The 16992-nt window shown below is 41.0% G+C and overlaps 1 protein-coding gene across 11 annotated transcripts in view; it reads left to right on the plus strand.

Annotated features, from left to right (window-relative positions):
* megf11 (multiple EGF like domains 11) overlaps positions 1 to 16992 on the plus strand; it is a 578352-nt gene that overhangs the window by 181645 nt on the left and 379715 nt on the right. For all 11 annotated transcript variants that reach the window (XR_010000925.1, XM_062963273.1, XM_062963274.1 and 8 more), the window contains one exon: positions 1419 to 1511. Coding sequence is in view for 10 of the 11 variants with exons in the window: in XM_062963273.1 (XP_062819343.1) it covers positions 1419 to 1511 (93 nt within the window). In the remaining variant the exon portion in view is untranslated. The remainder of the gene's footprint in view (positions 1 to 1418; positions 1512 to 16992) is intronic.

Below are 16992 nucleotides of genomic sequence, written 5' to 3' on the forward strand. Positions count from 1 at the left end.
CATGTGTGGGGTTTGCTTTGCTGTCTGTGCTCTTGTTTAGAAGATTTCACCTGGATTTTGGAAAATGTGGCTTGTTTTGGAAACAAGGCTTGGAGATAAAGCTTCAGTAGAGACCCCTTTCGCCCATGATAATGCTGTATATACTCGAGTATAACCCTAGTTTTTCAGCCCTTTTTTTAAGACTGAAAAAGCCCCCCTCGGCTTATACTCAGGTCAGGATCCTGGTTGGCTTATATTTGGGTCAGCTTATACTTGAGAATGTATGGTACATTTATTATTTTTCTCTATTATTATTGGTATTATTACATTTATTATTTTTCCCTATTATTGGTGCTACGATTACATTTATTTTACTCTATTTTTATTATTAATAATAATACATTTATTATTTGACTCTGATCTTATTATTATTACAGTATTATTATTATCACATTTATTATTTTACCCAAATTTATTATTACAGTAGAATCTCACTTATCCAACATAAACGGGCCGGCAGAACGTTGGATAAGTGAATATGTTGGATAATAAGGAGGGATTAAATTTAACAGAAAAAGTAGTTCAATACGCAGTAATGTTATGTTGTAATTACTGCATTTATGAATATAGCACCAAAATATCATGATATATTGAAAACATTGACTACAAAAATGGCTTGGATAATCCAGAAGCTTGGATAAGTGAGGCTTGGATAAGTGAGATTCTACTGTACTTGAAAATATATGGTACATTTATCATTTTTCTCTATTATTATTGGTATTATTACATTTATTAGTTTTCCCTATTATTGGTACTACGATTACATTTATTTTATTCTTATTTTTATTATTATTAATAATACATTTATTATTTCACTCTGATCTTATTATTATTACAGTATTATTATTATTGCATTTATTATTTTACCTAAATTTATTATTACATGTATTTTTTCCTGTATGTATTATTATTATTATTACATGTATTATTTTACTCTATTATTATTAAAAGGATACATAAGCACATTTACATTGAAGAAGATGAGAATATTGATTTGATGAGAGTTAGACAGTCTTATCTTAAATTTGAGCATAAATTATGTAAATATTCAAAAACATTTAACCTACTGATGCCTCAATTAATGTAATTTTATTGGTATCTATTTTTATTTCGGAAATTTACCACTCTCGGCTTATATTGGAGTCAATGTTTTCCCAGGTGTTTTTTGGTGGTAAAATTAGGTGCCTCGGCTTATATTTGGGTCGGCTTATATTCGAGTATATACGGTAACTTTTCCAGGAGTTTTATCATTTCTGTCAGCCACCTTGGTCCATGTTTCTCATTCCTGGTGGTGAAAGTGTGCTCTATATAATAGTATGATGATGATAGTGGTGGTCACATGGCAGATGATGTTGCTGACAGCCTTTTTCTTTTCGCAGCTCTTTGCACCGAAGAATGCGTCCACGGAAGGTGCGTTTCTCCCGACACGTGTCACTGCGAACCGGGATGGGGAGGTCCGGATTGTTCCAGTGGTGAGTTTTAAAGCAAGAATAAGGAAATGTTTCTGCTCTGTAACCTTGCATAATCCACTGTATTCGGACTCCAGGGATGTTACATCAAACGTATGTTTAGTCTACTTGGAAATGATTCCGTTTCTCCAAATGTTGCCAATGCTGATGGTCCATGAGGGACCTTATGGTTTTGTGATAAGATGAAGCCGTTTCCAAAGGGTAGTGAATTGTGTCTGATTGCAAACCAGATCTATTTTGAAATCGGAACCGTTCCAGTAAAATATAGATTCTGTTCACCTTCCTATTTTGATTCTTGCTGCTTTTCTGCACCGTCAAGTTTTTAAAATGTCACAAATGCATCGTTAGCCATGTATTGCTCACAATCCAGGGATTTCCATTCATGGGTGAACTTCGCCAGGTTTATTATTATTATTATTATTGCATTTCTTGGTGGCTTTCAGCTTTCCACGCGGATAAAGTATAATTCTTTCTCAGAGGCAGGGAAGCTGTTGCTGTTGGTGGTTGCACGAGTGTTACAAACACTTTCTGGCTAATATCTTGGCCCCTATTACGGAAGAACCAAAGAAAACTCTTCCTGCTTTCAGAGTATTTTGTGGGTTTACTTTATTTGTACAGCAAAGGAAGGCATTTCATATCAAAGCAGACTCCAGGATTGAAGGGACTCATATCAGAAAGCCGTCCTGTTGAAGTTATCTTGGCTGGAGAGTAGCTTTTGATGTCTTTTCTGATGTTACATGCATCCATTTCAGGGGTAGTTGGTGACTCCTGTGTCTCTGAAGTGGTGAATTTACTCAAGGCTTTAGTTTGGACTTTAAAAGAACTGTAAACATATTTTTAAATTGTTTCGGCACTCGAACTATTTGCCATTCCTAATTCCATGGAAACCACCTGCGACTACAATCTCGTTTTATGGCAAAGTGGGGGAAGTTGCTTGGTACCTTGGATAGTTCTTATTAATAGGACAACTTTTCTCCTTGAAAGTTTGAGATTTTTCCCACCCTAATTTGTTTGATTTCTTCTGAATTGCCAAATGCCTGCTTGGGTGGCTCCGTGAACTTTTGCTAGAACAAAATGTCTAGCGTTGCCTCGCAAGTAAACATTGGAGAGTTATGCAATGCAAAGCTGATGTATCTGTTCCTGACATAATGGAACGGAGCTTGTTAACGTGCCTCGAACAGGCAAGCAAAGGCAGCTTTCGCCTAAAGACGATGCTGGAGCTTATTGACTGTGTGGGCAGTCTGCCTTCTCCTTCCAGTATTGATCAGAAACTTTGACAGGTGTCTCGTGCAAAGGGAGGGGATCAAGGCTGGAGAGTTTGGATCCATATGTTGGAATGTTGAGAGATTTCTCTTGTCATGGTTTCTGCACGTTTCTTTCATTGGCTACGATAGTACCATCAGTCCAGCTCGGACATGTTACCAGGTTGGAAGGAAAGATGGCTTCTTCCTTAGCTTCTTCATTCTCCTGTTGTTCCTTCCACTACACTATGTTGGAACACTGGCACATTACCAGAACTTTGACCACATTTTCCACTACTGTATATTCTTGAAGATAAGCCGAGTTTTTCAGGCTTCTTTTTGAGCTGAAAAAGCCTCCCTCGGCTTATAATGGGGTCAAGATCAAGGCCGGGCAACAGAACCTGGAGGCCATTGCTTGCAATAGATGATATATTTCTCTCTTACCCTCCCTTATCAGTGTGTTTCCCAAAGCCTCCCTCACTCTTAACCAAGCGAATGTTTTGAAAAGGGAAAGATGCCCTTGCAAGTCAGGAAGAAGAAAAATATATATCCACTAGCTATGCCCGGCCACGCGTTGCTGTGGCGAAGTATGGTGGTATGGGAAATAAAGTATTGAGGAATTGGTGGTAGTTAAGGTAAAGGGTAAAGGTTTTCCCCTGACATTAAGTCCATTATAAATGGGTTATATAGCTGTGTGGAAGGGCCTTGAGTCTACACTGCCATATAATCCAGTTAAAATCAGATAATCTGTATTTTATGGGCAGTGTGGAAGAGGCCTGAGGCCTAACTCTGCCTGTCCCCTGGGCTGAGTGGGTTGCTAGGAGACCAAGTGGGCGGAGCTTAGCCTTCTAACTGGCAGCAATTGGATAAAAACAATTATTCCTTTCCCTCTAATTAGGACTTTATTTTTCTTTTCTTTTTGTTGTATGAACGTAGAGGCATGGATGAGGGGTTGTGCTGCCAAGTTTAGTGTTTCTGGGATGTGTAGTTTTGTTGTTTTGTCCTAGGCCGAAATTTCATTACCCTTTTATATATATATATATATATATATCCATTAATCTTATAAAAGCATTTTCCCCTGAAATATTTTTTAAACTTTCCTACAGATATATAGGCATTAAACCCCTGCATGTGTTTGCAACCCCTTGTACTTATATATCTGTATCTATCTATTTATATACATTAATTTTATATATGAATTTTGCCCTTATATGTTTGCAAGTCTTTGCAAATCCCATATACATATAGATCAATGTACCTGCATATCTGTATCCATATATATACATTATTTAACCTACTGATGCCTCAATTAATGTAATTTTATTGGTATTTTTATTTTGAAATTTACTAGTAGCTGCTTCATTTCCCACCCTCGGCTTATACTCGGGTCAAAATGTTATACCAGTTTTTTTGTGGTAAAATTAGGTGCCTCGGCTTATATATTCGGGTCAGCTTATACTTGCATATACGGTATATTGTTATCTTTAGCCAGGTGCACAATTTTCTTAATTTCTTAATAATGTTTGTATTGGCTTTATCCATTTTACCCATTCTATGTATGTTGTTCATTTGTGTTTTATTTCCTCTATCTTATATAATTGTTCCAGCTCTCCAACGTCCACTTTTTCGTCCTTCCTCCCCCATGCAATTATCGCTTGTCCAACTCGAATCTTAGTTTTAAATCGCAGTTACAGCAGGGGCTTCTACATACAAGAAATATTGAAACTGCATATTTGCGCAAATAATAAAGAGAAACTATTAGACATCGTGTTATGAAAGACAGGCAGGAAGGTGGGGTTAAGTCTGGCAGTGTGGAAGATTGATGACAGGAGCATGAAACACCGAAGGACAAAGCGCTTTCGGTTAGAACATGTGAACGTGATTGCTACCATGTTTGTTTGCTGCACAGACAATAGACTGGTGTGATCAAGTCTTGACTTTTCATTGTCTACCCTACAAAATTCCCAAGTTTGCACAAACTGGCAAGCAACTTGAAGATACTACTTTCTGCTAGCTGTGGGGTTGCTTTGTGATAGTGAAAAATGTCTGGGACAGGTGGGGCCTTTAATGTTTTTGAACTGCAGCCATCTCTATCCATCATCATTGACTGTATTACCTGGAGGTAATGAAAGTTGTCGAAAAACATCTGCAGGGCTTCTACCGCTGCCCGCTTCTGCCTTAGGGAAGTCAATGGTCTTCTTTTCAGTTTGGTTGCTTTAGTGAATATTTGTAGCTCAATAGTTGCCCTGATCCAGTGGCAATAATAATAATAATAATAATAATAATAATAATAATAATAATAATAATAACAATAATGTCAAACATCAGAAACTCCTCAAAGCACAGCAGACAAAAAAACATGACAAGAAAACCACACTACAAACTAGAGCGGACAGCTGGCACAACAAAACATTGCATGGAAAGTTCCTTGACAAAATTGAAGGAAAAGCTGATAAGGAGAAGACCTGGCTCTGGCTCACAAATGGGACCCCGAAGAAGGAGACAGAAGGCCTGATCCTTGCAGCCCAGGAGCAAGACATCAGAACAAATGCAATGAAGGCCAAGATCGAAAAATCAGCTGATGACCCAAAACGCAGTCTGTGCAAGGAAACCGACGAAACCATGGATCATATCCTCAGCTACTGTAAGAAAATCGCACAGACAGACTACAAACAGAGACACAACTATGTGGCCCAAATGATTCATTGGAACTTATGCCTCAAGTACCACCTCCCAGCAGTAAAGAACTGGTGGGATCACAAACCTGCAAAAGTATTGGAAAATGAGCACGCAAAGATACTATGGGACTTCCGAATCCAGACTGACAAAGTTCTGGATCACAACACACCAGACATCACAGTTGTGGAAAAGAAAAAGGTTTGGATCCTTAATGTTGCCATCCCAGGTGACAGTCGCATTGACGAAAAACAACAGGAAAAACTCAGCCGCTCTCAGGACCTCAAGATTGAACTTCAAAGACTCTGGCAGAAGCCAGTGCAGGTGGTCCCGGTGGTGATGGGCACACTGGGTGCCGTGCCAAAAGATCTCAGCCGGCATTTGGAAACAATAGGCATTGACAAAATTACGATCTGTCAACTGCAAAAGGCCACCCTGCTGGGATCTGCACGCATCATCCGAAAATACATCACACAGTCCTAGACACTTGGGAAGTGTTCAACTTGTGATTTTGTGATACGAAATCCAGCATATATATCTTGTTTACTGTGTCATACAATAAAATAAAATAATAATAATAATAATAATAATAATAATAATAATAATAATAATAATAATAATACATTTATTTTAAATCCACTTCCATCTCGCGGTTCACATAGGGACCAAGCTCAATCAACAGATAAAACAATACGACGACAGCATATATAATTAAAACAATAACAGTAAAATAACATTCATAAAATAGATCAGCGAGCATCAGGACTAAATGGTGGGGCTATTAAGAAATTACAGGGAAGGCAGGCATGTGCAAAAATGCAAGGCAGTGAGATTATCCAATCAGTTGATCAGCCTGAATGCTAGGCTCAAGGCAAAAGCATGGGGAATTTGATGTGTTGTCGAAGGCTTTCATGGCTGGAATCACAGGGTTTTTGTGTGTTTTCCAGGCTGTATGGCCATGTTCCAGAAGCATTCTCTCCTGACATTTCGCCACATCTATGGCAGGCATCCTCAGAGGTATATATACAGTAGAGTATCACTTATCCAAGCTAAACGGGCCGGCAGAAGCTTGAATAAGCGAATATCTTGGATAATAAGGAGAGATTAAGGAAAAGCCTATTAAACATCATATTCGGTTATGATTTTACAAATTAAACACCAAAACATCATGTTATACAACAAATTTGACAGAAAAAGTAGTTCAATACGCAGTAATGTTATGTTGTAATTACTGTATTTACGAATTTAGCACCAAAATATCACGATATATTGAAAACATTGATTATAAAAATGGCTTAGATAATCCAGAGGCTTGGATAAGCGAGGCTTGGATAAGTGAGACTCTACTGTACCTCACAACCTCTGAGGATGCCTGCCATAGATGTGAGCGAAACGTCAGGAGAGAATGCTTCTGGAACATGGCCATACAGCCCGGGAAACACACAACAAACATGGGAGAATTTCTTGGTTTTTCAAAGAGATATAACACTATGTAACACAATTTTTGTTCCTGAGTTATAAATGTCATTTTCAAATTGGTTCAATCATAAAAACATGGGGAAAGTTTGTTAAACTGCAAAACCCTCATATTTGTGGGATGGGCATTCTGCAGCTCTAGTTTTTCAATGAATGTCTCACTGAGTCTCAACCCATTCAACCAATTTTGGGGCAGCCGCAAAAACAAAGTTTCCAGAGTATCACAACTACTTTCAAAGTAAAGGCTATACAATTAAATAGGAAACAACACTTTCAAGTCAAGAATAGGAAAGTTTTTCAAATTTTGTTGCATAGTGCTATTAATCTGAGTTGTACGGCAGCTCTGAAGGGACGGGCTCCACAACTGGGAGAACTCCTCTTCACTCCAAGCCGCTGTAGGGGAAAACAGTGCTCAAATCGAGAGTGGTTTTCCACCTCCATGGAGTTGAATCCCACGTCTAAGGAACGGCGGGGACACGGTGTTCTTGGATCGCAGCAAAAAGATATCTCTTTTGGGAAATGCAGTGCGGCTGTGTAGGAAGCTGCAAGGGTTGGTGAAGGGGAGAAGGGATTGCAAAAGCAACGCCTGGTCCCAACTCACCGATTCTGAGAAAAGGAAAGGATGTGCTGGAGAGCCTTGAAGTTGTGTTGTCGAAGGCTTTCATGGCTGGAATCACTGGGTTGCGGTGAGTTTTCCAGGCTGTATGGCCACGTTCCAGAAGCATTTTCTCCAGACTTCACAACCTCTAAGGATGCTTGCCATAGATGTGGGTGAAACTTCAGGAGAGAATGTTTCTGGAACATGGCCATACAGCCCAGAAAACGCACAACAACCCAGTCTTGAAGCTCATCTGGGAAGGAGACTTTGAATAAAGGAGAAGGGACAGAAACCAAAGCTACATTTATTGAATTATTCCTCGGGCCATGAGCCATTTGCATAGAAAGCAAATGTTGTGACATTTTTTTTATTTATTTGCTCTATTTCTACCCCGCCTTTCTCCACCCCGAAAGGGACTCAAGGCGGCTTACATGGAGGCAATTATTCAATTATTTTATTTATATATAATAAAAAAGGTAACGGTTTTCCCTGACATTAAGTCCAGTCATGTCTGACTCTGTGAGTTGGTGCTCATCTCCATTTCTAAGAGCCGGCATTGTCCGTAGACACCTCCAAGGTCATGCGACCCTTGGCATGACTGCATGGAAGCGCTGTTACCTTCCCGCCGGAGCGGTACCTATTGATCTACTCACATTCGCATGTTTTTGAACTGCTAGGTTGGCAGAAGCTGGAGCTAACAGCGGGCGCTCACTCCACTCCCCGGATTTGAACCTGGGACCTTTCGGTCTGCAAGTTCAGCAGCTCAGTGCTTTAACACACTGAGTCACCGGAGGCTCCTAAAACATATAATACAGATGTTAAAATTAAATTACATTAAAAACCGACATTATTAAACATTTAAAAACATTACAATTAAAATCGGGCCATCCATAGTCAACACAGGGTGAATTACATATAGATTGAAAATGCTTAAATGTGAGATAAACACCAAACATTTCGAAATGTAGTAAAGTTCTTAGAGTTATAGCCCACAAAGTAAATTTTCCAAGCTTGACGTGTAACAAATGAAATAGTCCTGAGGGTGTCCGGGAGGGGACGTTTGGGGTATTCAAGTAGTAAGGAGCTGAAGGCAGACAACAACAACAACAACAACAATAACAACAACAACAGCCTTTATTGGCATACACTCATCCAATTGCAGCACAGACATGCATCACAAAAGGAAGTTGCAGATAAAAAAGAAAAACATGGTTCGAAATGAGTACTCTCAAGAATACAACTGGCCATCATCTTGCAAACAAATGCATCAGAGTTGTTTGGGAGATATGGAATTTTATAGCTGACGGCAGACCATTTCGAGGACATGTCACTTTCCTCCCAAAAATTGCTGTTGTTTAAGGATGTTGCATTTACTTGCCTTGAGAGTGGAAATCTGCTCCTCGGAAGGAAAGCTGATAAGAGTTGGGACGTCTGGGATGAAATAGTGAGTTGCTATTATTAGAAAAGCTTTTAAAAAGCCCTTCGTGAAAGTGATTATGAAATATTGCCCAGAAGTCATGTTATTCTGAATTACCCCTGCTCTCATCTCCTTTTCTTTCCCTTTTAAACTTTTTTTCCTTCCCTCTCTTTTTATGGCAACAGTAGGGTAACGTAGTCATAGCCCGTGGATTTTGAGATGCAGGGAAGGAGAGAGAAAAAGAGAAAATCCACATCACAAAACTATATAAACTATGGGGTGTTTTTAAGGGGTTGGAAGACTTCCGATCCCATCAACCCTAACAAAAATAAACAAAATCTGGCTACCAGTATTTAAAAAAACCCACTCCAAAATCAGAACAGTAAATAAGGAGCAGCACTCTGAAAACACAAGAATTCCAGACAGGAATCAATCAGGGGCAGCTAATGACTCTGAACAAAGGGCCGGGCTGTGGCGCAGCTGGCTAGTAACCAGTTGCAATAAATCACTACTGACCAAGAGTAAGCCCGGGTCGGGTTAAGCCCCCGACCATTAAATAGCTTAGCTTGCTGTTGACCTATGCAGCCCCGAAAGACAGTTGCATCTGTCAAGTAGGGAGATTTAGGTACGCTTTATGCGGGAGGCTAATTTAACTAATTTACAACACCATAAAACTGCCAGCAAAACACGAGGAAAGGAATGAGGAAGTACAGCCACTAGTGGACGGTGAAGCAACAGCTCCCCCTGTGGCCGGAATGGTGAAGCTGGAAAAAAAATGTTAAATGCCTCTGTGTCTGTCTATATATGTTGTTTGTCTGTTGGCATTGAATGTTTGCCATATATTCATTGTATCCGCCCGGAGTCCCCTTCGGGGTGAGAAGGGCGGAATATAAATACTGTAAATAAATAAATAAATAAATTCCCCCAGGCCGAGATGTGAGCCTGGGAAGGCCATTTAATGGTAACAAAGGTGATTAATTACAACATTCACACTGGCCTCCAACAGACAAGAGGTCTTCCCTCAATCCAGGCACTTCCACTGATATATAAAGCTTCCTTGCTTAGCTTTTTCCAATATATCTCACAAACTCTGAGGATGCCTGCCATAGATGTGGGCGAAACATCAGGAGAGAATACTTCTGGAACATGGCCATACAGCCCGGAAGACATACAACAACCCTGTGATTCAGGCCATGAAAGCCTTCGACAACACAATCCTAACTATAATGGACAATGGCAAGGAATGCTGAGGGTTGCAATCCAATAACTTTGCCAGCATATATGACGTTTCCTTTGCCTTGCGTTGGCATTCATTTCTCTTTATATGTAAAGCTGGTGGGACTGAATATCGTGATTAAATGATCCCACAGCCACATTTCCTCTGGCTTTCTCTCCTCAATGAGATGGTCATATATTTTATATACTGAAAGATTCAGACAACACGAACCATATGTAAAGGGCTTTGGACAAAGGGAAATGGGCTCATCTGGGAAGCGCCGGTTTTCTTTCAAAGGTTAGGGGCTTCCTCTATTAAATATTTTAGCTTTTAAAGGTAATTAGGAATATTAAAGCACTGACAACGGCGGAGTTGGGAACATTATTCATAACTTTTATTTCCTCCCTGGGCAGCCATCCAGGATATTTCATTTACGAGGGGTTTGGGGGGGCTTCGGGGAGGGGGACGTTCGCCAGCTCTCAAATTAACTATTCCCCGGTTGTCTTTGCAAATGATATCCCAGGATTAGCCCTGAACTCTCAGTGTGCTCTTTTTTTGTTCAGCATAATTACCACGTTTGTTAGTCTTGGCGCTCAAGATGTCTCTGCGCTCCCCTGGAGCACAACTCTCCTGGCAAAGGCCACCGAGCTCCGGATCAGGTCTTAGACGGCGCCGTCGTTGAGGTCCGATTTCTGAATCGTCTATTGGTTTTCACATTCTCTGAAACAGACTTCCAACCCATTTGTGACCCAGCTGCAGAGAAGTTACTTCGGTGAAGTAATTCATCTTCCAAATGTGCCTTTTTAACCTGACTCTTGATAGACGAGCGACTGAGAAACATAAAGGACTTCATCACACGCAGTTGTCTCCACGTTTCTACACACTTCAGAAACGGCTACCAACAGAGCCCATTTCACAACACACTCTCGTTCGGTGGATTTTGTCGCACCTCAAAATAGTTCACCTTGCTATTGACACCAAGTCACACACAGAAGGTAGTCTTTTGTAATTTTATTGAGCAAAAGCAAATATGGGGCCGGGCTGTGGCGCAGCTGGCTAGTAACCAGCTGCTATAAATCACTACTGACTGAGAAGTCATGAGTTCGAAGCCCGGGTTGGGTTAAGCCTCCGACCATTAATAGCCCCGGCTTGCTGTTGACCTATGCAGCCCCGAAAGACAGTTGCATCTGTCAAGTAGGGAAATTTAGGGACGCTTTATGCGGGAGGCTAATTTACAACACAATAAAACTGCCAGCAAAACATGAGGAAAGGAATGTGGAAGTACAGCCACTACTGGACGGTGAAGCAACAGCTCCCCCTGTGGCTGGAATCATGAAGCTGGAAAAATGTTAAAAAATGCCTCTGAGTCTGTCTAATGTATGTTGTTTGTCTGTTGGCATTGAATGTTTGCCATATATGTGTTCATTGTAATCCACTCTGAGTCCCCTTCGGGGTGAGACGGCGGGATATAAATACTGTAAATAAATAAATAAATAAATAAATACAGCAGAGTCTCACTTATCCAACACTCACTTATCCAACGTTCTGGATTATCCAACGCATTTTTGTAGTCAATGTTTTCAATATATCGTGATATTTTGGTGCTAAATTCGTAAATACAGTAATTACTACATAGCATTAATGTGTAATGAACTACTTTTTCTGTCAAATTTGTTGTATAACATGATGTTTTGGTGCTTAATTTGTAAAATCATCATCATCATCATCATCGTCATTTAATTACTTATTAATCGCCCTCCATCCACGATGCTCTAGGCGATTTATAAGATAAAATTGTAAAGGATAAAAATACATACAGTACATACAAATATACATACAAAATCATAACCTAATTTGATGTTTAATAGTTTTTTTCTTAATCTCTCCTTATTATCCAACATATTCACTTATCCAACGTTCTGCCAGCCCGTTTATGTTGGATTAGTGAGAGTCCGGTCCGCAAGTTCAGCAGCTCAGCGCTTTAACACACTTCGCCACCGGGGCTCCCACATTGTAAACACTACGATGATGTTAAACTGGAGGGAGGAGCCGAGATGGGCAGTATTGATTCCTTTCTTCTGCCTTTACCATTTTGGGACTGCAGAGGAAGGAACAGGAATTTATTAATTTTGTTCTGCCAACTTTGTAAAATACGCAAAACCAACATACTTCCGCGAGAACAAGCACAGGATTTTTTTCAATAACAAGAAAACTGGGGAGTAAATTCTGGGAGGAGAATGTCTCCCGTGTGATGGGAGGGCAAACGGATAATTTATAAAGAAAGCGGAATGGCGGAAAACATGTGATGGGGTAGTAAAATCATTTGTTTAATTTCCAAACGGGGCTTTGCGAAGCTAAATGGCAAAACTACGATCCCCAACACTTTACTAATCGCATGGGATGAAGTCCAAAGAGGGATGCAAAGAAATAGCAATTCATTCCAAGCAAAAGAAGAGTCTCCAACCAAGTGTGGAGAGGCATAAATGGAAACCAGGAGCCACCCTCTATGTTCGACCTTATAAATCCACTTCCTTCGTGTGGGTAATCTGCTCTTTTCTCACCGTGTTCCTCAAGCATTCTGACACCTTTCTCCTCATCCTCACTTGTATAAATCTCTGCCCTTGCATTCGTCACTTACCGCTGAGCCCCAGAAAAGGGCAAACTCAAGTGTTGGGAATTATTAGGGGAGGGGATTGGAAGATAAAGCTGCCAGTTACGATAATGCCTGGATATAAATCCATAGTTCAGCTGTAGCTGGGATCTCCGGGTTGCCTCATCTTCAAAGAGAGCTCATAAAGCTGAAGGAGATGAAGGAAAGGGCAACTGAAACGATCCGGCAGCATGAGCGCCGTCCGTATGATCAGAAGGAGAACATTCAGGGCTTTTTTAGTTGAGAAAAGGGCCATCTCATTACAATCGCAATGATGATAAAAGTAATAACGGTTTGGAGAAAGCCACCACAGAACATTTTCTCTTCTCTCCCCCCCCCCCCCCCCCCATGAACTTGAACTCAACCAGTCAAACTGAGAAGCAAAAGGTTTAGGATGGACAAAGAACGGATTTCACTCGGCATGTAATTATTACCTTGAATACCTGGAAGATAAGTCATAGAATCATAGAACTGGAAGAGACCCCAAGGGCCATCCAGTCCAACCCCCTTCTGCCTTCATGCCAGAAAAGCACCATTAAAGCACACCTGACAGATGGCCACCCAACCTCTGTTTAAAAGTCTACAGTCCAGGTTCATCAAGTGCTCTGCTATGGCTGACATTTCTGGATGAGTTAGTCATTCTTCAGTTGGGAATAGAGTAACTCTAGGGCTCGGGCTGTGGCACAGGCTGGAGAGCAGCTGCAATGAATCATTGCAATGAATCACTCTGACCAGGAGGTCATGAGTTCGAGGCCCGCTCGGAGCCTATGTTTGTCTGCCTTTGTTCTATGTTAAAAGGCATTGAATATTTTCCTATATGTGTAATGTGATCCCTGAGTCCACTTTGCGGTGAGAAGGGCGGAATATAAATGCTGTAAATAAATAAATAAATAAATAAATAAATAAATAAATAAACAAACAAACTGCTTTGGGAGATGGTGGTTGGGCATTTGGGCAATATGGCCAGTCCAGCGGCGCTGATGGCGGAGAATCATTGCTTCAATGCTGATGGTATTTGCTTCTTCCAGCACGCTGACCTTCATCTGCATGTCTTCTCAAGAGATTTGCAGGATTTTTCGTAAGTAACACTGATGGAATTGTTCCAGGAGTTGAGTGTGAGGTCTGTAGACAGTCCACGTTTTGTAGTCATATGACAGTGTTGGGAAAACAATGGCTTTATAAACAAGCATCTTGGTCTCTCTACTAATATCTGGACACTATCCTCCTTTGAATGCAGCTCAAAATCCCATTGGTTTTTTTAGTTGCTGCATCACACCATTAAATCATATTCGGCTTGCTGTCCATGAAGACTCCAAGGCATTTTTCACATGTATTTCTCTTGTCCAGCCGGGCACCACTTATCCTGTGTCTTTGCAAATCGTTTCACATTCGTGGATTGTTCCTCCATGGATGCGGATTGCAGTTATCCCTCACTGTTGCTGTGTTTGTGGTTTCTCTGGCCAGTTTGTCACCAGCCATATCTACCTAGATTGTTCCTCATGCGACAGACCCAAACATTACCTTTGGGATCGTATCCAGAACCGCTCATCCTTGATAGAATTTACCAAAACTTCACCAGAGCATCCTTTGAAAATCCAGGGTCACCTTCATGTCACAACAAGGTGACAAGGTATAGAATAATGCAGTTAATGTGTATCAGTTCAGTGTTGGTGATATTTATTGGTTTGGATGATTTTTTAAAAATAGAACAATTCAAGGAGAATAAATCTATGGCAATATATCAACCCCAGAACTTGGAAATGCTACCTTTTTGGACGCTACCCAGCTAGCATATCCATAGGAGAAAAGTGTTTGGACTGCATTTTGATGTGGGTTGGCTAAATGCACACTTTCCCAAGCGGATATGCAAATACAGCTGCCTTTGCTATTTGTACTTCTCTGAATGTTGTGGTGTAGTCGTCGTATTTTTTAAGCCATACCCTAGGGGGGAAATGCGCACCAAAATGTATTTCTGCAAATAATGTTTTTTTTGAAAAGCAAAACATCCAGGGAAGTTGCAAAAGTGCCTTCATTAGGGGAAATGTGTTTATTAAGGGAATTATGCATGGAAATGTGCACGCGTATGTGTGCGTGTTTCCACATGGGCTTTAAAACTTGCAAACCGATGTGAAATCAAGAGGGAATGGAGTTAAGATTGGACAAACAGGAAACTGAGAGAAACAGATAGTGACATCTCTAGTTTCCTAGTAGACATGTCCGATCGATGAAAAATTCAATTCTCGTTTCTAAAGTAAGGGGCGCTAACGCTTCGATATAAAAAGTATTTCCGAATTTTTCACTCCAAAATTTCGGATATTTCTGAAAATTCGTAATGATTCTAAATGTTTCTCAAATGCGGACGCACATGCGCAATGGACCAGAAATAGACCAGTGACCACCACGCCAAGCAATGCCCTGGCAAGGAGTGCAAAGATACTTTGAAAACTAGAAATTACCTTGCTAAGAGAAGGAACCAGCAACAAACACCTAACCCTTTCTCCAAACCCCTCTGTGGGAACAGCCAGTCCGGGCCACTTCACCCTCTCTCTCCCTCAAGAGGCTTGCTTGCTGTCCGTTTGCAGACCACCACTGTCACCGCACAAAGCCCACCCCAGAATGGCTCGCCCGGGCTACACAACGGGCTTTTATGGCAATCTTCCATGTGGACGCAGAGGACCCTAGCCCCCACCTTTGCGTCCATCGTGGAAGCTTCTGATTGTCCGGGGAGTGGCAGCCATGTTGTGCTGCGCTAAGCTCCCATTCAAGGTAGGTTGCAGAAACAAAACAAAAAATATATATTTTTTAAAAGTTGGGAAAAAAATTAACGAAACATTAAGAGACAATTAGAGAATGGGCCAACGATGGTTCAAAATACATTGCCGGTTACGCCGTGAGACAACGTATCGGAATGCGTTTCAAAAAGCGAGAACAATCCGATATAAGATTCAAAACGATTTTTTGGACATACCTATTTCCTAGTATCGCAAAGGAATATGAATGGAGAGGGCAGTCTGTGCATGGAACAGTATGTTTTAGGTGACCTGCTCATGCTTACTAGTTATTTGCTCAGTCTATTTCACCCGTAAGTAGATTTGCATAAACTGAATTCTTGTTATTGTGCTGCGTCTCTCATTAAAATGCTCACCACAGGCTTCCCATGTTTACTCCTGTTATGTTTAAGTTGGGCCATTGATACAATGGAAGCATGCATAGGCTGCAGATGGATTCTCTCAATCACATGTGTGCCTGTGTTTTGCATCCATGATCTTAGCCACTTTTCATGATAGTTTGTGTTGCTAAGGGAACTGGAGCACATGCCTCTAAGGGAGCACTTTTGCTGTGTAAATGCAGTGTTCCTATATCCAGAGCCGGCCCTAGGTATTTTTCAAGTGTAGGCGAACAGAATTTTGGCGCCCCCCCTCCCCCAAACCAATCACTGAAAAATAAAAGCGTTGGATAAGCGAAAATGTTGGATAATAAGGAAAGATAAAGGAAAAGCCTATTAAACATCAAATTACATTATGATTTTACAAATTAAGCACCAAAACATTATGTTTTACAACAAATCAATAGAAAAAGCAGTTCAATACATGGTAATGTTATGTAGGAATTACTATATTTGCGAATTTAGCACTAAACATTGAACAGGGATATAGGGCAGTGTGGACTTAGATAACCCAGATAGCCCTCAGTATTAAAAAAACTCTAAAATCAGGACAATAAATAAAGAACAACACTCTGAAAACAGAAGAAATCCAGACAGTATCCAATCAGGGACAGCTAACTCCTCCCAAAAAAAGATTCCCCCAAGCAAGAAGAAGCCAGGCCTTGAAGCCACAGGGCCATTAAATGCTAATCAAGGTGATTAATTACAACATTCACACCTGCTTCAAAGAAAAGTTCTTTCTCCCACCCTGGACCTTCTACAGATATATAAACCCCACATACCTAGCTTCCAAGTTCCCACAGACCTCACAATCTCTGAAGGCCCCAAAGGTGGGCTCGCGTGGTGCGAAGGTGGGTCTGCGCCGGCCGGAAAGCCCAGCACGGGCACCGGGAGGCCCAGCGTGGCTGCCGGAAGGCCCAAAAGAGAAGGAGGTGGAGAGTGGTGCCCTCCTCCCAGGACAATGGCGCCCCTGGGATGATGGCGCCACAGGCAAGTGCCTAGTTCGCCTTATGGTTGGACCGCCTCTGCCTATATCTATAACCC

The sequence above is a fragment of the Anolis carolinensis genome, unplaced genomic scaffold (genome assembly GCF_035594765.1).
Source record: "Anolis carolinensis isolate JA03-04 unplaced genomic scaffold, rAnoCar3.1.pri scaffold_11, whole genome shotgun sequence".
Classification (NCBI taxonomy): domain Eukaryota; kingdom Metazoa; phylum Chordata; class Lepidosauria; order Squamata; family Dactyloidae; genus Anolis; species Anolis carolinensis.